Below are 21,369 nucleotides of genomic sequence, written 5' to 3' on the forward strand. Positions count from 1 at the left end.
TCTGTCACTGCGGTGGGGCAGATTAAACGCAAGTGTGCGCACAAGATCAGGCCTGATCGGGCGAACACTGCGTTTTTGTAGAGCCTATAGAAAATGTCCTATTCTTGTCCGCAATTGCGGACAAGAAAAGGCATTCTCTAGATAGTTCTGGCAATGTGCGGATCCGCAAAATGCGGAAAGCACATTGCCGGTGTCCGTGTTTTGCGGATCCGCGGTGTCCGTGTTTTGCGGATCCGCGGTGTCCGTGTTTTGCGGATCCGCGGTGTCCGTGTTTTGCGGATCCGCGGTGTCCGTGTTTTGCGGATCCGCGGTGTCCGTGTTTTGCGGATCCGCGGTGTCCGTGTTTTGCGGATCCGCGGTGTCCGTGTTTTGCGGATCCGCGGTGTCCGTGTTTTGCGGATCCACAAAACACATACGGACGTCTGAATGGAGCCTTACAGGGGGGTGATCAATGACAGGGGGGTGATCAGGGAGTCTATATGGGGTGATCAGGGGGTTAATAAGGGGTTAATAAGTGACAAGGGGGTGTGTGTAGTGTAGTGGTGTTTGGTGCTACTTTACACAGCTGCCTGTGTCCTCTGGTGGTTGATCCAAGCAAAAGGGACCACCAGAGGACCAGGTAGCAGGTATATTAGACGCTGTTATCAAAACAGCATCTAATTTCTTTATAACATGTACTTCATATGTATGTCCTTTAATATACAATTTAAAAAAAAAAAAAAAAAAAAGCATCTAATATACCTTTTAGGGGTTACATTTTTTTTTCAAATAAATCGCATCTACAGCCTGCCAGCGAACGATCGCCGCTGGCAGGCTGTAGATCAGCTAGTTTACCTGCAATCACAGGAAATCTCGCGTCTCGCAAAGGAATAACAGGGCCACCGCCAGGACGCGATCCTGCGTACGGCGGTCCTGTACTGGTTAAATAAATGATTTTTAGCTCAAAATAAGTACAATGCAATAATAAAAAATATTGTCCCCAAAGATGTATATAGCCTTTAAAGCCCCCTTAGTGTGCCACAGTAATAAATATGCCCCTTATAGTATACCCCAGAAGTAATAATGCCTGCCTATAGTGTCCCTACTAGAACTAATACCCCCTGTAGTGTCACCAGCGGTAATAAATCCCCCATAATGTGTCCCAGTATAAAAATGTCCCCTTATAGTGTTGCCATTGGTACTCATGTCCCTATAATGCCCTCCAGTAGTAATAATAATAATAATAATAATATTATTATTATTATTAATAATGAGCCCCAAATAATGACCACCCCCTCTTATAGTGGACAATAGTAAGCTGCCCTAAGGTGCCAAAGGCAAATAACAAACATAAATATTCAGTTCACTCTTGTTCCATGCCGCTATCTGTGATATGGTGCTGGAAACAGGCCAGCAACCTGAACTGTCTCAGATGAACAGAATGATGATGTCATCATCGTGCCCGAACTCTCATAGGCTTCCGGCCTAGTGGCTCCCGTGCCTCACAGCTGAGTGTGGAGAGGCCTAAGCAACCAGCAATTAAAGACTGCTAGATGCTAGGGCAGTCCTGCTGCGAGACTAAAATATGTATATATGAATGAATAGAAGGCTTGCATGAAGACATCAGCGTCTACAAAAAGGGAGAATAGGTGAAACCTTCATTTAGTCCTTTTGGACTCAAACTGTCCAATCTGTAAATCCACTTAGTTTCTTCTAGTAGTAGGATTTTGTCAAAATTTCCTTTTCTAGCCCCAAGTGATTTCTTGTTTTTATATTACTCGGACAACTCTTTAAATTACAGCTCCTCGCTGGAATAATAAAGGAATGGCTCAACATATTCAAATAGCTGATCCAAAGTTGTTATTGCACAAGGAATGGGCAATTCCTCTAAACTGCCTAAAATAATAAATGTATATTCATTTTTTCCTCTGCTACTTCCTGCGATGCGATCCAGTCCTGACCACCGCTGTTTTTCTGCCCTCAGCAAAGACTTCCCATGCACAGTTGATGCCAGCAATTGGCAGCAGCGGTAACCTGTGCATGGAATGCCACTGCTGCAGCCAAGAGTATGACATCTGCAGTGGGAGTACCAGAGCACAGCACTTAAAGAAACACACAAGAAAACAGGTTAGTATCCATTCGTTTGTCACTTTACAGAGGTTGTCCTTAGTTTTTATATAACTCGGACAAAACCATTAATTACGGTACTAGCATTTTGCAATGAAGGTCCATCTGCATGTTACCAGGTGGCAACGTGTCCCTGCACAGTCTGACATTAGAAAATCAGTGCTGCCAGTATCAGACTGCAGACATGCAGATGGACTTTTACTGCTGGCAAGTCATTCAACTTACAGTAGGAATAAAAAAATAAAATAAAAGATATTTAAACACAAACCTTTCACCCCAAGATCCTTTCCAGCAGCTTCTGCCCCAGGGATTGTGTACACGGAGCAACAGCAAGGACTGTCCATCCTTTGTAAATCCATGCTGTATATCTGTGATTGTGAAGGCATGAAACTGGGCCAAATCTCCAGTCCCTACATATAAATTAGATTGGATGAACAATGAGATGTTTAGTGTTTTAAAGGCTATGGACCTCTTTGGGGACAGTTTTTTTAATAAATAATTTTAAACTAAAAATCATTTTTTTTCAATAGGTTTTTATTTAAAAAAAAATAAAAATAATAATAATGTTGAGCCGCTTTCTCTGTACAGCCTTAAGATTCTCAAGTCCCAGACTCTGAGTTTTTACTGTGTTCCATCAGGCAGCTCCGCTGACAACTCCTTATCTCTGAGCTTGTAAACACTTATTATAGCTCAATTCTTATCTTACTGATACGAATGTCGCTTAAATATAGGTGCATTTACACCAACAGAGTATCTGACAGATTTTCTGACGAATCATTGGTCAGATGGCCGTTTACACACACAGATCTTTTGTTATACACACCAACTATTGGTCCGATTGGAAAGAAATTGTTGGAAGGCATGAAGCTATTAAAACAGGCATGTCAGGAGTGGTGAAAGGTCCTCTTTAAGCCCAAAATCAGTAAAAATGCAATCATAAAAAATAAAACTGCCTCCGAAGGTGTACATAGCCTTTAAGAACAACTAACTGTATGAACAATATGTATCCATGCCACAGGACAGAATACACTGTCTAGATTGCAGAACCTTCACAGTTATCTTAGGTTTCCAATATAATCAATTAGATCCATTGAAACCATTAGCAATCAAAGCTCAAATACAAAACCCAAACTGCAGAGGGGGCTCCGATGCAGAATTGACAGTAGCCTTAGCCATCTTACTTCATGATCAAGTGCCAAGAGAAAAGAGTCATTAGAATCTCCACCTTGCTGAAGATGTCAAAAGATTTTAGACATCCTGGCGCCATCCTTGTGGAGACACAGCATGGGTAACTGTTCTTTGTCCCTTATATGTATTTGATACACTAATGCACGATTTGGTTTTGTATATCAATATGGACAATTTTTGAACTTTGTATCTGCTGTGTCTTCCTCCAGTTGATGTCGCCTTTACCTGTACTGATGTCTTTTAATTATGTATTTAATTCTGTAATAAAGTTTTGTATTTGATTTGCAAGCGGTCTGGTATTGCTTTACATGTATTTATATTATTTATTAAAACAACCAACACAAAATAAAGAATCCATTTATCCCTTAGGATACCAGAGGTTTTTTCATTTTCATTTTTCTTCCTTATTTTCTGTGAGCCATAACTTTTATATTTCCGGTCACATAGCTGTATGAGGGCTTATTTTTTGCGGGACAGGTTGCACTTTCTAATGCCACCATTAACTATGGCATAAAATCTAGTGGGACGCGGTAAAAAAAATTCCAGGTGGGGTGGAATTGAAAAAAATATACATATATGGGGTATCATTGTAATCGTACTGACCCAGAGAATGTCTAAATAGTGTAAAAATAAATGTCATTTTTTTTTTATTCAAAGTTTACATTACCATATTCTGACCCCCATAGCTTTTTTATATTTATGTCTACTGAACTGTTTAGGGGCTCGTTTTTTGCGGAACAATCTGTAGTTTTTATTGATAACATTTTGGAGTGTGCGTGACTTTTTGATCACTTTTTTGGGGTAAGAGAAGAAAATTGGCCATTTTGACCCTTTTTTCATTACGCCATTCGCCCTATTGGAATTTTTTTTAAAATATATTTTAATAGTATGGGCATTTTTGGTCATGCTGATACCCATGATGTTTATATTTATTGTTAATTAGGAATTTGTTTCTTAATTATACAGAAAAGGGTGTTATTTTTTTTATTATATATATATATATATATATATATATATATTTTTTTTAACTTTTTTATTTTTTGTGATCATTTTGAAGGTCTTCTATGAGCCTATAAAGAATGTTTTTAAAATATTTTCTATTTTGCTCTTTTCTTATCCTGGGCTGCCATCTGGTGGCCAAAATAAGATTGGCAGCATGAATACTTTCAGCCTTGTCAGCGAGGCTAAAAGTATTCAGGGCAACAACTGATGCCCACTTTGGCCACACGGGGCATCGGTAGCAAGCATCGTTTTTTGCGCATTTAGATGCCGTGACCTCACTTGGTCACGGCATCTAAAACATTAAAATTACCGTGATCGGCATTATTGCCAGTCACGGTAATTAGCAGCAGGTCTCTGCTGTTTGAAACAGCAGAGATCTGCCGACCATGGCGCCCACTGCACTTGTATGGCGCTGGTAGCGAATGGGTTAAATAATTTAGTGTCAGTTTGCATATTTAAAAAAATAAAAATATATAATTTGAAAACAAAATGACCTTTTTATTTTTGCACAGTTTTCCCCAACATAAGAACAAGACAAAAAAAATTCTCTAAAGACCATTAATAAAAAAACACTAGGTGTCTGTAAAGTTGCAAAAATTTTGACAGTCCAACAAATAAAGGCTACTTTCACACTGGCGTTTTGGCTTTCCGTTTGCGAGATCTGGATCAGTTTTGCCCTAATGCACTCTGAATGGAAAAGGATCTGCTCAGAACGCATCAGTTTGCCTCCGTTACGTCTCCATTCCGCTCTGGAGACGGACACCAAAACACTGCCTGCAGCATTTTGGTGTCCGTCTGATGAAATGGAGCCAAACGGATCCGTCCTGACACACAATCTAAGTCAATGGGGACAGATCCGTTTTCACTGACACAATCTGGAACAATAGAAAACGGATCCGTCCTCCATTGACTTTCAATGATGTTCAAGACAGATCCGTCTTGGCTATGTTACAGATAATTCAAACGGATCCAGATGGTTGTATTATCTGAACGGATCCGTCTGTGCAGATCCATGACAGATTTGCACCAAACGAGAGTGTGAAAGTATCAAAAGTTAGAACTGTTAAAGCCTATGTATTTTTTTTTATGTTCTGTCAATATTGTGCTGTTCTGCTCACAAAGTTTTTTTTTTTTTTTTAGCTGTGTGACTGGTACTTTCAATTTGGGCCAGTCATCTAATAAAACTCATTTCTAAACTACCAAGAGGCGATAAACACTTATTTAGGCCACGTCAATATCTGATTGGCGGGGTCTGACCCCTGGCACCCCTGCTAATCAGCTGATTGAAGAGGAGGCAACACCCACTGCCTCAACTTCATTACACTACACGTCATCTCCTGTGGAGCAGCAGAGTGTAATTACAAGTATTAACTCCATTAAATAAATGGAGCAAGTACTTGTAATACACTGCGCTTCCAAGACTACGTGCGGTGTAATGAACTGCAAGCAGCGCTCGCATGGAATGCTGCTTCCTCTTCAAACAGCTGATCAGTATCTTGTGTTCTCTGGTGGACACAAGATATACCACACCCGTTCGCTAACTGCAATGCTGAAAGAATTGTATATCTATGTAAATGTTCAAGCAATCTCATGTATGTAGGCAAAACATGCCGGGCATTTAACCCGTTCGCTACGTAGCTGTACAGCGCTGCAAACTAGGTACAAAATACCAGCGCAGTACAGCTACGGCGCCCTGATTGGGCAGGTGCAAGAGCTGCGCCAGCCCGATCAGCGGCAGGGGTCCGGCTGTTACAGATAGCCGAACCCCTGCTGTATGCGCCGGCATCGGTGAAATCACCGATGCCAGCGCATTAACCATTGCACGTGCTATGACGGGGACCCCATGGCAGGGAAGGCAGCCCGATGCTGTAAGTGTATTACACTGAGTAATACACTTACAGCCAATGCATTACAATACAGAAGTATTGTAATCCATTGTAAGAGGGATCAGACAAAAAAGTAGAAAAAAAACAGGACCTTTCACTAGAATAAAACATCTAAACTAACTATACAGACATGGAGAGCGGCGCCCAGGGATCTCCCTGCACTTACTGTTATACCTGGGCGCCGCTCCGTTCTCCCGTTAGTGCCTCCGGTATCTTCATAGTTAGGCTCCACCCAGTTTCTCCACCCATGCTGTAGTGCTGGCCAATCGCAGTGCTCAGCTCATAGCCTGAGAGGCTTTTTTTTCTCACAGGCTATGAGCTGAGCGTGGTGATTGGCCAGCGCTACAGCATGGGAGAATGAGACGCCGGCAGATTCCCCTGGGTGGGCCCAACTATGAAGATACCGGAGGCTATACCGGGAGAACGGAGCGGCGCCCAGGTATAACCTTAAGTGCAGGGGGGTGCCTGGGCGCCGCTCTCCATGTCTGTATAGTTAGTTAAGATGTTTTTTTTCTAGTGAAAGGTCCTCTTTAAGTTTCACACAGCCACATCATTATCAATAATTCATTTGTTGGTGGTTGCATGCTTATTTGAGTCTGGATCCCAAACTTTGGATTGGAACTTTTTTTCATAGCCATGAGATCACTGTTGTAACATCATATGGGCATTGTTTAATTTATTCTAAATGGATTTACACAATACTGTATGTTCCATTTGCTAAGTATTGGTTGGGTTTTTGAGGTCATTTTTTGCTAAATATGGTCCCCTGATGAACTAACCCCAGAGAAACGCGTCAGGATAAAGTTTGCATTCCTGGGACATATGACATGAGCTCTTTTTGTATGCTGGTGATCCTATAGTGACACTACCTGATAAAATAGGAACATATGTGTACTATGTGCGATAATATTATTTATTTTTGAAGTTTTATTATTTTTCAGGTATATTCTGACCACTGATAAGGGACAGGGTTAATTAGGAGGTTCCTGACACGGGAACGCCTCTATAGGCAGGACTATCAGTCTGTAGGGCGAGTAAGTGTGAGGTTTTTTTTTCTTCCCTCCTTAGCCTACCCAGCCTAATTGATAAATTGCATTGTATGGCACATTTTTGGGATCATTTTAATTAAGATCATTAAGTCTACATGCACACGATCGTTCCGGTTTTTTGCGGTCCGCGAACCTCGGATTCGCAAAACACAGATGGCGTCCGTGTGCGTTCCACATTTTGTGGAACGGCACGGATAGCCTTTGATATAGCTGCTTATTCTTGTCAACAAAACGCGGACAAAAATAGGACAGGTTATATTTTTTTTGCGGGGCAACGGATGCGGACAGCACACGGAGTGCTGTCCGCATCTTTTGCGGCCCCATTGAAGTAAACGGGTCCGCATCCGAGCCGCCAAAACTGCGGCTCGGATGCGGACCAAAACAACGACCGTGTGCATGAGGCCTAAAAGGTTACATTAGTGGAATCAATAAGCTTTTGGGGTCAATTTTAAAGGGGTTGTCCAGCCTTTTATAAGTGATGGCCTACCACTAGGATAGGCCATCACTAGCTGATCAGTGGACTCTAACAACCCCCACCCCCACTGATCATCTGTTTGGATGTAACTATGTAATTATTGTAGTGGACAGCAATCGTCAATGCAGTGCTGCTCCAATGGAGGAAAGGCCATCACTTAGAAAACAATGGACTGCCCCTTTAACAAATACCCTACATGTCATAGCCAGAAGGAAAGTGTTGACTATATTAGAGTAGGTCCACAACTGCTGCAATTCTGCGTGTTCTACATTTGGAATTTGTTGAAGCACTGGTGCAGAAGGCACCCTATGCATTGCAACGGGTGAAATTTTACAAAATAAATCCTACTATACTGCTACTATAATAAGCTGTGAATCTGCTGCTCACAAATGCAAATTGCAAACAGACAACACAAATAGTAATGGTTAATGTAATCTCTTACCTTCTCTGCTGCGGAGCACAGAGCAACTCATTGCACATGTCTCCTTCAAATCCAGCATCCTGCTGAGCATTCCTTCTCCGAAACCCTCTTCTGCAAAGTCAAATGTCCATCTTTCTACCAAACCTCCAGTTATATCTACCAAAGCATCGACAACCTGGCCAGCCCACAACGCCTCATAGCAACCATGTAACCTGTAGACACAGACATATGCAACTAAATGTTTCATTTTCATGCACTCAAGTGTACAAGTACAGAGTGGAGAGCAGTGATTTCACTCGACAGGTTCGGCTGGAATCGCACGCGCAGTTTATGCTGCAGGTTTGAGCCAAAGTCAGGAGCAGCTCTCAAAAGAAGGAAAATTAGAGAGGAAAGACCGACACTTCTCGTTTTTGCAGGTACTCCTGGTTTGAATCATGACTACATGGGCGAGTCCAGCCATACGATGAGCATCCAGGAAAACAGAAGTGTATTCTAAACTATGAAAGTATCGCATACACAAGGAATGGGCAAACTGACAGCAAATCAAAGGCATGGAAATGTGATGGTACTGTGTAACTCTGTTCCAGTATCAGATCTTCTAGTTCTGGAACCGTTTGACTCCAAGGTTACTGAAGTGTGCGTGACAATTTTCTAGCTTACAACAATGGATAGAAAGGGAGAAAACTCCCTACACACACACATACTTAGCATATGCCTTTTCTAATAGCGGAAGCCAAAAAGCATCTTGATCCTGGCAATGAGAGAAGCAGAGTTTGCGCCCAAGGCAAGGCAAGCGATCATCAATGGTCACCTCCAACCACCGACCAAATCTCCAAAACCGGCAGGTAAAGCGCCCAGTGTAACCTTGATCCTCCCAGGTGGACTGATCAGCAGGAAAAACCTTAAAGGGGGAAGGGAGAAACGTTAACTGAGCTGTGAAAAATGAAAGGTGGAATCTGAGTTCTACTTTACACCAGTTTGGTAAATGACCCCACCTATGTTCCCTTTTCAAGTTTTGGATGATATAATTATGCAGAGCTGTATAAACGCTCTGACGTGCATGGTAGGATGTCTGCAGGGTGGACACTGAGGAGATCACATAAGAGCACCGATGTTCATGGTACCGAGAGGGACATGACCATTATATGTCCCTGACTTCTCTGGTCCCAGTGCTGAACTCGTCCTCCGCAGGTTCTGAAATCTTCTGCTTTGACTTGCAGCTAAGTGTGCCTTCACACATGGCAGAAATACCTGAATGGGGCTTGCGGGAAATCCATGGGGCTTCCCACCAAAACAACCCCAGTCAAAAGGAATGGAAGTGATTTTCAGTCACAGAAATTTCCACCATGGATCTTTTACACAGACAGCTGGTCAGCGCTCATTCAGGGACCCTCACACAGGCACATACTACAGCCACATGAACAGTTACATTATTATCAGCAGCACATCCTCTGTATACACGGCACAATATGCTGCTGAAAAAGATCATTTTTATGGCAACATAAAAAATAAATCTGATCAGATTCAGAAGCTAAACAAGTGTATGCTCGTTTGACGGGTGTTACAATGGTTAAAGGGCTTCTGTCAGCCCACTAAACCGTTTTTTTTTTTGTTTAATAATAATCCCTATGCTGCGAGCTCCCTATACATAAGCTAAATATTCATTTTGGTTCAGTAGAATTTGATAAAAAGCTATTTTTATAATATGTAAATTACCTTGCTACCAGCAAGTAGGGCGGCTACTTCCTGGTAGCAGCCGCATCCTCCGCTCCTAATGACGCCCCCGCCGCATTGTGATTGACAGGGCCAGGGAATGGAATTGTTCTCTGCTGGCCGTTTGAATTCCAAATCTCGCGCCTGCGCCGTACCTGTCTTTAATCGGCGCAGGCGCACTGAGAGGCGGCCGCTCCATCCTCAATGCGCCTGAGCCGATGACATCACATCTACACCCGGCGCAGGCGCATTGAGGATGGAGCAGCCCAGAGAGCGGCCGCCTCTCAGTGCGCCTGCGCCGATTAAAGACAGGTACGGCGCAGGCGCGAGATTTGGAATTCAAACAGGGCCAGCAGAGAACGATTCCGTTCCCTGGCCCTGTCAATCACAATGCGGAGGGGGTGTCATTAGGATCGGAGGATGCGGCTGCTACCAGTAAGTAGCCGCCCTACTTGCTGGTAGCAAGGTCATTTACATATTATAAAAATAGCTTTTTATCAAATTCTACTGAACCAAAATGAATATTTAGCTTATGTATAGGGAGCTCGCAGTATAGGGATTATTATTAACCAAAAAAAAAAAAAAAGTTTAGTGGGCTGACAGAAGCCCTTTAATGACAGCATAGAACGTTATTTTCAGCCAAGGCCCTTTAGAGCTGTTTCACATGAGCGAGTCCATTGCGGGAATCGCGCTCCGTGTGTAAGCGGGATCCTCCGCTCTGGACTTGCAGAAGTGCACGGCATTATAATGATTTATAATACTGTGTCTCTGCATGACCTTATTTCTACAGAATCATACTGACAGCTTTATGTCACTATGATTCTGTGGAAAAAAGGCCACCCAGAGACACACAGCATTATAAATCATGATAATGCCGTGCGCTCCTGCAAGTCCAGAGCGGAGGATCCCGTTTACACACGGAGCGCGAATCCCGCAATGGACTCGCTCGTGTGAAACAGCCCTTAGGTGCAAAGCACTGGCCTGGTATGTCAGACAGCTGAGCGCTGTACTCTACTATCTCCGGATGGAGCGGCCACACGCATTCCTGACTGACCGCTCCGTTTGTTTCAGGGGGTGCGGGGCCCTGTTCTTGTGATCGGCGGGGGTCCCAACAGTAGGACCCCCAGCAATTTAATCGTTATCCCCTATTCTGTGCTTTTACCTGGCTTGCCTCAGTTTTGTGATAAACACAAGCGATTCCCATGAAACCCGGAAAACTGTCATGAATTGCAGGAAAAACGAAGCACAACCACACAGCAGTGTGAATCCACCCAGAGAACACTGTGGATTTTCTGCCACTGCAAAAACACCCAAAATATTTTTTCATTGCAAAGGTTGAAAGCCGCAGGTAAACCCTGCATACCATAAGCTGTGGACTGAAAACAGGAAACGCTAGTCAGCTTATGCTCCATGTGGATGAGATTTCTGAAATAGGAGTGACTTTGCTGGTTCTGTAAATGTTGCAGACATTTTTGTAGTATATACACCACGTGTGGCGGCACCCCTAGTGTGCTCAGCGTATAGTACTAGAAAATCTCCTGGGGCATACTATGAACATATAGCCCTGATATACACTGCATATGTCTCATTCTGCCTATATGCCAAAAGTGGCATTTCGATGTTAAAGGGTATGTACGCCTTCGGGGGCAATTTTTATTGTTTTTTATGATTGCAATTTACTCATTTTGGGCTAAAAAGCACTTTTTCAATTGGTCTTCAGTTTTATCCTAATGCATTCTGAATTGAAAGCAATCTGTTCAGTGTACATCAGGATGTCTTCATTTCAGTCACTCTTATGGTATTCGGCCGGAAAAAAAATACCGCAGCATGTTGCAGTATTTTCTCCGGCCAAAATTCTGGAACACTTGACGGAATGCCGTTTCTGGCATTCATTTCCATTGAAATGCATTAATGCCGGATCCGGCACCAAGTTTTTCAGCAAAACGGATCCGGTTACCCGGTTTGCGCATACGCAGACCTTTAAAAATGCGAAAAAAATAAATACCGGATCTGTTTTTTCCGGATGACACCAGAGAGACTGATCTGGTATTGCAATGCATTTGTGAAACGGATCCGCAACCGGATCCATCTACAAATGCTATCCGTTTGCGCACAGATTTCCGGATCCGGCAGGCAGTTCCGGCGACGAAACTGCCTGCCGGATCTTCACAACCCAAGTGTGAAAGTACCCTTAACCGTTTGTCTAGCTGTGTGACTGGTACATTCACTTTCACTTTGTGCTGGTCATCTGATAACCCTCTAAATTACTAAAAGGTCATAAACACCTATTTAAGCCTCATTCGTATCAGTAAGATAAGGACTGAGCTATAATGAGTGTTTATAACGTAAGAGCAGAACACAGTAATAACACAGAGCCCAGTCATTGAGAATCTGAAGGCTGTGCAGAGAAAGGGGTTCCACATGTCAATAAAGACCAACTTAAAAAAGGATTTTATGTCAAAATGAGTAGAATGCAATAATAAATAATAGGTGTACTTAGCCTTTAAAGGGAACCTGTTACTGGGATTTTGTGTATAGAGCTGAGGACACGGGTTGCTAGATGGCCGCTAGCACATCCGCAATACCCAGTCCCCATAGCTCTGTGTGCTTTTATTGTGTAAAAAAAAAAAAAAAAAAAAAATTTGATCCATATGCAAATTAACCTGAGATGTGTCCTGTCCAGTGTCATCCCCCCAGCAACAAAATCTGCCACATATGAAGTTTCCTTTTGGTCAATTTCACACGAGTGCAGGAAACACGCTCCAAGTGACAGCAGCATTTCTCGGACTGAACACTGCTCCCGTGACACAAATTCAAGGCATTATAAAGATTTATAATGCTGTGTGTTCCTTCCCGACCACGGCTGTAGTGAACTGTACTTACTCAATGCTGTCAGTGCAGGAACACACAGCATTATAAATCATCATCGACATCACTGGAGCAGTGTTCAGCTGTCACAGAGTATTTCCCGCACTGAATCCACTCATGTGAACTTGACCTTACAGAGCACACGAGACGGAGGGAATTCTAGCTGGCACTATTTAAAGGAGAACTCATGAAGCATTTTGGGGGTTCGGTTTAAATATTGGAGGGTGGGGTATATGGGCCTCCTGCCCTTACTACCACCTGAAAATGGGTAAAAACGTACCTGACGCAGAAGGGCGGGAGATTTTTGCAGGGCAGAGCAGGCACAGATAAACCAACAGTCTCCCAGAATGCCTTGTTTTCCCAAAGCAGCTCTCCTGTTCTCTGGGAAGAGATGGGGAGAAGCACACATCTCCTAGGGAACAGATAAGGGCACAAGAATAAGCCGCAAAGTCTGCACAGAGGACTGTGTGAAGAAGGTGTGTGTGCTCCCACCTGAGGTCTCAGCCATGTAATGCGGTCACATAATGGAGGCAGCGGGGTGTCACCACGACCCACCAGCGAGGAGACAGCAGCGGGGAACTCCGGGTCCACGAACAGCCCGGTAGCGGGAGGAGGCATGTCAGCTGCTGCGGTAGTACCAGGGTATCATGCACACGTGAAGGCCGTGCGGCTCACCCGGACGACATGACAGCAGCAGCTAGTATCTGTGCTGCAGAGCGTCAATCATCCCAGCAGCTCGGCCAGTGGTACCCCATGATGACTGATAACATACTGCACCTATGCCCCGCCCCTTAACACAGGGCAGCGTCTAAATCCCATGCGCCGTAAGAACCCGCTGACGTCACAGGGTCACGTGACATTCGACGCTTCAATCCCTAATTCAGCATGCGCCTCACCTATCATTAGAGATAGTTATTATTAGTATTATTTCCATATCACACAGCATTATTACCACTACGGATGGACATACACAATTCCCTGCGTCTGCTTTAAAGCCACGTGATGTTGACCATGTCACGTGACCCAGTGACATCACAAGGTAGGCTGACCCGTGTCAAGCCTACTCCTCCCCCGTTCAGTCACTTCCTGCCCCGGGCCGGCCGGTGTTTACTTCGGCTCCTCCCGGATTAGGCCTCTCGGGGCCCCAATGGATTTTACATAGCGTCGCCGGTTCTCGCACGTAGTTCTGCCTGCGGACGCTGCGGTTATGTCCTCGGCCGCCCCATGTCCGGCGCTCTGCTGCTGCCGCCGCCCTCTGCACCCGGGGCCTGTCCGGGAGTCTCCGCATCGATTTGACCCGGGTCCCCCAGACCCTGCGTCGGCCTCCAGCTTCCAGCTCTACCGCCTGCATCACTTCCATCTGGGGCTGGAGTTGCGGCCGGACACCAGGGACCTGGCCGGTTGTTTGGTGCTTGAAGTCAGCCCTCTGGTGCCTGGAGGGCCGGCCTTGGTGTTAGACACTCACCCGGTGGTCAGAGTCAGTTCTGTGCGCTGCAGGAGGGGAGGGCGGCATGGTAGTGCCAACCAGAGCTGCCCCCACAGTGACCCTGCCTGCCCCAAGGCTCCTGATAATGCCACAGTGGCAGAGAGTAAATCTAGCCTGGGACGTTCAGACTCACCGGGTAGCTCTCCAACCACAGATCAGTTATGGAGTGTGGCACAAGAGCCTGGCACAGCAGAGCACTCACCCATAGTGACCCCAGAGCCCCTAGACCTGTCCTTCTCTCGCAATGGAAACCACCATTGTTTTCCAAGTCGGTTACCAGGTGTTGACTTGTCATGTTCCTCAGAAAATCCTGCGCCTTGTGGTCTAGGTGGCACCGTTGTAAATGGTCACCCACCTCCAGCATCTCCTCTGAACCCCTTAGCCCCTCCGTATTCTCCCACACCCGACCTGTCCTTCTACTCCTCTTCCTCTTGCTACACCTTGTCACCCGATTCTCTCATATCTCCCACCCTTGAGGGCAGTTTTGCTCCAGGAGTTACACCTTCCCAGTTCCCATCTATGGACCTTCCCGTAATGGAGGACTTGCCAAGCACTTTCAGCCAGCCTTTTGGGATCCATAATGCCAGCGATTCTGGGCCCGCTCACTGCACCTGCTGCTTCCCGTTGGACTTTAGGGTCGATGAGTTTACAGATTACGGCTCTGCTCTAACCATCACTGTGCCTGAAACTTTACAGACCAATGAGACGTTCCAGGTCATTGTACACTTCGTCACCGGAGAGGGTCCTGCGGTGAGTCTTATAATGGCGTGGCATAAAATGAGTCAGAAGACCATCTCAAAGTTCAAACTGCAGAAAAACTTTATATAATCGTAATCTGAACAAGGCCTTGTGCACATGACTGTATGTATTATCCAATCCGCAAATTGTGGATCCACAAAGTATGGATACTGTCCGTGTTGCATCCGCATTTATTTGCGGACCCCAGGGGCGTACATAGAAATCACTGGGCCCCATAGCAAGAATCTAAATTGGGCCCCATTCCCCTTTTATAGCTCCTGCCACTACCCATTCCAGGTCTCTCCCTTTGTTCCATGAACTATTCTTGCTGCTGCGTTTTATAATTTATGCCATCAGGGCCGGATTGGGATTACAAAACGGCCCTGGCACACAAAAGAGGTATAATAGATGCAGTATGTATAGTATATATAGCAGTGTACTGTTATGTGAGGTATATGGTATAATATATGCAGTGTGTACAGGTATTTAGTATATACAGCAGTGTACTGATATGTGAAGTTTATGGTATAATAGATGCAGTGTGTACAGGTATATAGTATATCCAGCAGTGTACTGATATGAGGTACGGGGTATAATATATGCAGTGTGTACAGGTATTTAGTATATACAGCAGTGTACTGATATGTGAAGTTTATGGTATAATAGATTATTCAGCAGTGTACTGATATGAGGTACAGGGTATAATATATGCAGTGTGTACAGGTATATAGTATAAACAGTAGTGTGACATGTGAGGTATAATGGATGCACTGTGTACAGATATATTGTGTGTATATATAGCCTGTACTGACATGTGAGGTAAGGGTACTTTTACACTTGAGGCAGGACGGAACCGACAGGCTATTCACCCTGTCGGATCAGTCCTTCCGCTATTTCGCCGTGCCGCCCGACCGCCGCTCCGTCCCTATTGACTATAATGGACAGGGGCGGAGCTCCGACGCAGTTCGCGGTGAGAGGCGTGCTGCGCCAGAGCCTCGCCCCCGATCACTATTATAGTCAATGGGGACGGAGCGGCGGCACGGCCAAATAGCGGAAGGACAGATCCGACAGGGTGAACAGCCTGTCGGATCCGTCCTGCCGCAAGTGTGAAAGTAGTGTGTACAGGTATATAGCAAATATAGCAGTGTATTGACAGTGTACCTCACATATCAGTACACTGCTGTGTATATACTATATACCTGTACACACTGCATATATTATGCCTGACATATCGGTCAACCGCTGTATATACCATATAACTGTACATACAGCATCTATTATATCTCGTACCTCACATATCAGTACACTGTTGTATATACTATATATCTGTACATATTGCATCTATAATACTGTGTATATATGTGTATGTATGTGTATATATGTCAGTTATACATTACGGTCACAGTGTGTGTGAGGTACATGAGGTAGTGGTCACTGTAACTGTCTGAAGTATTATACATGAGTGAGCAATGAGTAAAAACAGGGCATGGAGGGGGAGGGTAAATGATGAGAAGTGGAGGACCTCCTCTTACCACTCCATTTCAGTCTGTATGGATCAATGCAGAGCTGATTGAACTTCTAATACTTGCTGATAAGGGTTGAAGGACCTGCGATGCTGTCATCATAGGTCCTGGCAGATGTACCTTTCAAACCTAGGAACTACACCATTTTTGGTGCAGTTCCTTTGCTAGATTCTGCAGGACCTGTGATGTTGAAGATGATGTCATCACAGGTCCTGGCAGATGCAGTGTTCTAACCTGGGAACTACACTTTACACTGCAGTTCCCTTACAGGACCTGTGATGACATCATTAAAGGGATTCTGTCACCTCCCCTCAGCCAAAAAACGATTTAAAAGCAGCCATGCAGCACAGCTTACCTGGATTAGGCTGTGCTGTTTTATCTTGAAATCCGTCCAGCAGTTACTTCAAAAAACGACTTTGATCAATAAGGAAATGCGTCCTGAAGGTGCCCAGAGGGGCGTTTTTTTCTTCCTAGTGAGCCCAGTACCGCCCCTCTTTCAGTGCCCAGCCCGCCTTCCTTGTATTTTCTAACCGCCGCCCCCAGCCTGCCACAGCCTCCCCTCCCTCTCCTCCCCCTCCCTCACGCCGAACGAAGTCTCGCACAGGCGCAGTACCCACTGAGGGCTGCGCCTGTGCGATCAGCAGGAGACTGAGGGCAGGAGCTTCATCCTCGTCACTGGGCATGCGCCGAGCCCAGTGACGTCCGATGCTCGCTCTTCCCTGCTGACTGAGGGAAGAGCGAGCATCGGACGTCACTGGGCTCGGCGCATGCCCAGTGACGAAGATGAAGCTGCCGCCCTCAGTCTCCTGCTGATCGCACAGGCGCAGCCCTCAGTGGGTACTGCGCCTGTGCGAGACTTCGTTCGGCGTGAGGGAGGGGGAGGAGAGGGAGGGGAGGCTGTGGCAGGCTGGGGGCGGCGGTTAGAAAATACAAGGAAGGCGGGCTGGGCACTGAAAGAGGGGCGGTACTGGGCTCACTAGGAAGAAAAAAACGCCCCTCTGGGCACCTTCAGGACGCATTTCCTTATTGATCAAAGTCGTTTTTTGAAGTAACTGCTGGACGGATTTCAAGATAAAACAGCACAGCCTAATCCAGGTAAGCTGTGCTGCATGGCTGCTTTTAAATAGTTTTTTGGCTGAGGGGAGGTGACAGAATCCCTTTAAAGGTCCTTTTAGCTTTAGGAAGTTGGACAGGAGCAATTAGGGGGTGGTGCCTCTCCACTTCGGGCCCCTCTTTCTCGAGGGCCCATTAGCAGCTGTGTGGTCTGCCTATATGGTAGGTATGCCACTGGCGGACCCTTTGACTTTATTGGGTCCATGGTCTGCATTTTGTGGCCAAGTATAGTAGATGTTCTATCATTCGTGTCCTTTCCACAAAAGGAATATGTCGGCAAAATGAAGACCATGAACCCATTGAAGTCAATAAGTCTGCAAAAAAATTACGGCACGTGGACTGCATCCATATTTTGCTTATCCACGATTTGCAGACCACAAAACAAATGCTGTTTGTGTCCATGAGGCCTTACTACGAAGAAACTTTTTTTAATGTCACTCGCATCACATCTGTATACTTTTGGTGGAAGGCTATGATCTGTTCCTCTATATAGCCATATATATTTATTTTGCTGTATGTTCCCACTCATGCTTTTGGCCTCCATTGGGTGAAGGAATCTCTAGCTCTTACCAGTTATAGGTTTCCAAGTGACCTTGGCAGTGATTTGGCCAGAAGAATACTGACATTGGTCTTCACCTGCTGGTACCTGGTTGTAGCTAAGTTGAACACGACTTGGACTGGAGATGTAAAGTAACTCAGTGATGCTTGTAGTACTGGCAGCAGAGGTCCCAATAGCGTTCAAGGTAAAGTTTGATTGAAAGCTGATGCTTTCAATGAAAAAACAAACATCTAAGCCAAGGATGCCCAACTTGCTGCCCTCCAGCTGTTGCAAAACTACAACTCCCAGCATGTCTGGACAGCCTACAGCTATCAGGGCATGTTGGGAGTTGTAGTTTTACAACAGCAGGGGGGCCGCAGGTTGGGCATCCCTGGTCTAGGCTTTACATGCAGGATGTCATTAGAATGGTATGAAAAACCCTTGCAGAATTGCCATTTTTCCTCTTCATTGCTCGTTTGCAAACTGCAGAGGAGGCTGGTATACCGCATGTGACTGCTGCAACCAATAGACCTCTGAGGACAGTGATTGGCTGCAGTGGTCTCCTGACACATCACCGCGGCAGAAGAATCAGATCTCAGGCAAACTGTTTAAAGTCTGCACCACAGGTCAATCTCCACACAGTTTATTTATTTTTCCCTGTGCATGTAGATGAGATTTGTTAAAACATTGCTGCTACTGTAATACTCTGCAGTCAGATTTTCTGGACCAGCTCAGCTTATCCTCTGCGCCTCATCTGACCAGGCTGGTCTTGTGTGAGTGGCCCCCTTGTGGGTCAGTATATATATATTTGTACCCCACTTACCCTATTTTTCGCCCTATAAGATGCACTTTTTCCCCCCAAAGTGGGGGGAAATGTCAGTGTATCTTATGGGGAAAATACTGAGCGCTTCCATTATGGAAGTGCTCACTAGTACAGGAGGGAAGCTGTGAATGCAGCACTACCCGGGCTCTGTAGTCACCGCTTCCTGATCTTCCTCTGGCTGTGCTGTGACTGCACACAGAGCCCTCTATTTGTCATAGAGTGGTCAGTGATGGGCAAACTACGGCCCGGCGGACCTTTTTATCCTGCCCGCAGAGCTGTCCGCAGTCAGGAGTGGAGATGGGTGCTTCCGTTGTGAGTAGGTGGTGATTATCAGTGCAGCTTCTTTTACAGTTACACCCTATAGGTCCCCTGATAAACCTAACAGGGAGAAATGCTTTGGGACAGTGTAGGATGAATTGGAGTAATCCGAGGGTAGGTTCCTGTGCAGGGTTCACACACCATCAGGGTGATTCCCTGTGGTCACGGGTAACTAGGGTAATGTAGGGAGTGTATTCCCTCCCTGGCATATATCTGCTATACCTTCCGGCCAGCACCCGTGAGAGACTGCCTCTATCCAGGACAGGAAACAGGAACTTTCATGGAGAGCTCTTAAGGAGGGGCTCTGCCGCTATACCACCAGTTTCTGTTTCCTGTCCTATGGATAGGACTGTTTTCTTGCTGAGAGCTAGATTGAGGCTGCAGGAGCCCCTGAGACACAGCATGATAGGTGTTACCTGGCGCGGCGTAAGTCTCCACTAGGAGCTGCCTGCAAAGTCTGAGGCCTTTTCCTTCTGGGTCCTGGATGCTTCATCGGGCTGGTGTTCCTGGACAGTCCCAGCATAACTGTGAGGTGATGCTGACACGCCAGATCCTCCTGGCGGTGTACAGGAGGTCCGGGGCCTTTCTCTGCCTGCCCCCCCCCCCCCCTACCTGGGCAGTTTACAGATGCGGGGGGCAGGGTTAGTTTGTCTTTCATGCTCCGAGTGCGAACCGGAAGTTGTGTGGAAAGAGTGTTCTGGAAGTAGGTTAGGGACTGAGGCCGCATGGGAGGATCAGCAGGTTCTAATAGTCTTATTTTATTTTTAGAGTATCAAAGAGGGCCCTAGGAAAGCTACCACAAAGACCAGAGGGAAAGCGTGTGCTGTATGCAAGAAAAACTCGCCCCTTCCTGGTCTAAGTTATTATGTCAGCATTGTGTGAACAAGTTGGTAGAAGAGAAATCCCCATCTCTGCTTCAGAGCATTAAAGGGCTTCTGTCACCCCACTAAAGTGATTTTTTTTTTTTTGGGCTGGTGAAATTAGTTATATTGCGATATATCACAATATAATTCTGTCACTTACTTTGATCCAGCAGTTTCTTCCAAAAACAAAGTTTTATCATATGTAAATTAGGTCTCTAACAGCAAGTAGGGTGGCTACTTGCTGCTAGCTGCTGCAGAAATCCGCCCCCTCGCCGTGTTGATTGACAGGGCCAGCCGGGATCTCCTCCTCCTCCGGCCAGCCCTGTCGGCATTTCAAAAATCGCGCGCCTCTGTGGGTTCGGCGCAGGCGCTCTGAGATGAGGAGGCTCGTCTCCTCAGCACTCCCTCAGTGCGCCTGCGCCGATGACGTCTTCTATTTCGGTGATGTCATCGGCGCAGGCGCACTGAGGAAGTTCTGAGGAGACGAGCCTCCTCATCTCAGAGCGCCTGCGCCGAATCCACAGAGGCGCGCGATTTTTGAAATGCCGACAGGGCTGGCCGGAGGAGGAGATCCCGGCTGGCCCTGTCAATCAACACGACGAGAGGGCGGATTTCTGCAGCAGCTAGCAGCAAGTAGCCGCCCTACTTGCTGTTAGAGACCGAATTTACATATGATAAAACTTCGTTTTTGGAAGAAACTGCTGGATCAAAGTAAGTGACACAATTATATTGTGATATATCGCAATATAACTAATTTCACCAGCCCAAAAAAAAAAAATCACTTTAGTGGGGTGACAGAAGCCCTTTAAAAAAACCATGGGAAGCCTCTACCCAGGCATTTAAACTGAATATTGCCACTACTTCTACTGCCAGGTCATTAAAGTTATGGCTACAAGAACTGGAGTCCCATATCCAGAATACAATTTCCAGAGACCAGTTACTAGCAGTGTTTCCTACCATCCTTAAAGCAGTGGACTTCATCGCGGATGCATTAAAATTAAATGCGAGGTCAGCAGCTCTGTCAAATTCTGCAAGAAGAGCTATTTGGCTTAAGAGATGGTCTGGTGACACGGGTTCAAAGAATAAACTTTGCTCTATTCCATGCCAGGGAGATTATCTCTTTTGGACTGGTTTTTGATGACCTTTTAGAGAAGGCCTCTGGTAACAAAAAGGGGTTTCCTGTCTCCAGACCTCCCAAAAGACGACAGGGCTTTTTTGTTTTGTTTTTCCACAGAAACAAGACAGGTTTTTCGACAATA

The 21,369-nt window shown here is 45.6% G+C and overlaps 2 protein-coding genes across 3 annotated transcripts in view; one reads left to right on the forward strand and one right to left on the reverse strand.

Annotated features, from left to right (window-relative positions):
- Positions 1 to 13,593, reverse strand: part of CAPN10 (calpain 10) — a 47,496-nt gene extending 33,903 nt beyond the window's left edge. For both annotated transcript variants that reach the window (XM_044289795.1, XM_044289794.1), the window contains exons 1-5: positions 13,201 to 13,593; positions 12,989 to 13,120; positions 8,832 to 9,028; positions 8,149 to 8,339; positions 2,375 to 2,516 (exon numbers count right to left, since the gene is read on the reverse strand). In XM_044289795.1, the coding sequence (XP_044145730.1) occupies positions 2,375 to 2,516; positions 8,149 to 8,339; positions 8,832 to 9,028; positions 12,989 to 13,120; positions 13,201 to 13,326 (788 nt within the window). In that variant the 5' untranslated portion in view covers positions 13,327 to 13,593. The remainder of the gene's footprint in view (positions 1 to 2,374; positions 2,517 to 8,148; positions 8,340 to 8,831; positions 9,029 to 12,988; positions 13,121 to 13,200) is intronic.
- A 173-nt stretch (positions 13,594 to 13,766) lies between these two features.
- The window catches only part of RNPEPL1 (arginyl aminopeptidase like 1), a 32,190-nt gene continuing 24,587 nt past the window's right edge, over positions 13,767 to 21,369 (forward strand). Inside the window, exon 1 of the mRNA XM_044290170.1 lies at positions 13,767 to 14,944. Coding sequence (XP_044146105.1) covers positions 13,916 to 14,944 — 1,029 coding nt within the window. The 5' untranslated portion in view covers positions 13,767 to 13,915. The remainder of the gene's footprint in view (positions 14,945 to 21,369) is intronic.

Source organism: Bufo gargarizans, chromosome 4 (genome assembly GCF_014858855.1).
Source record: "Bufo gargarizans isolate SCDJY-AF-19 chromosome 4, ASM1485885v1, whole genome shotgun sequence".
Taxonomy (NCBI): domain Eukaryota; kingdom Metazoa; phylum Chordata; class Amphibia; order Anura; family Bufonidae; genus Bufo; species Bufo gargarizans.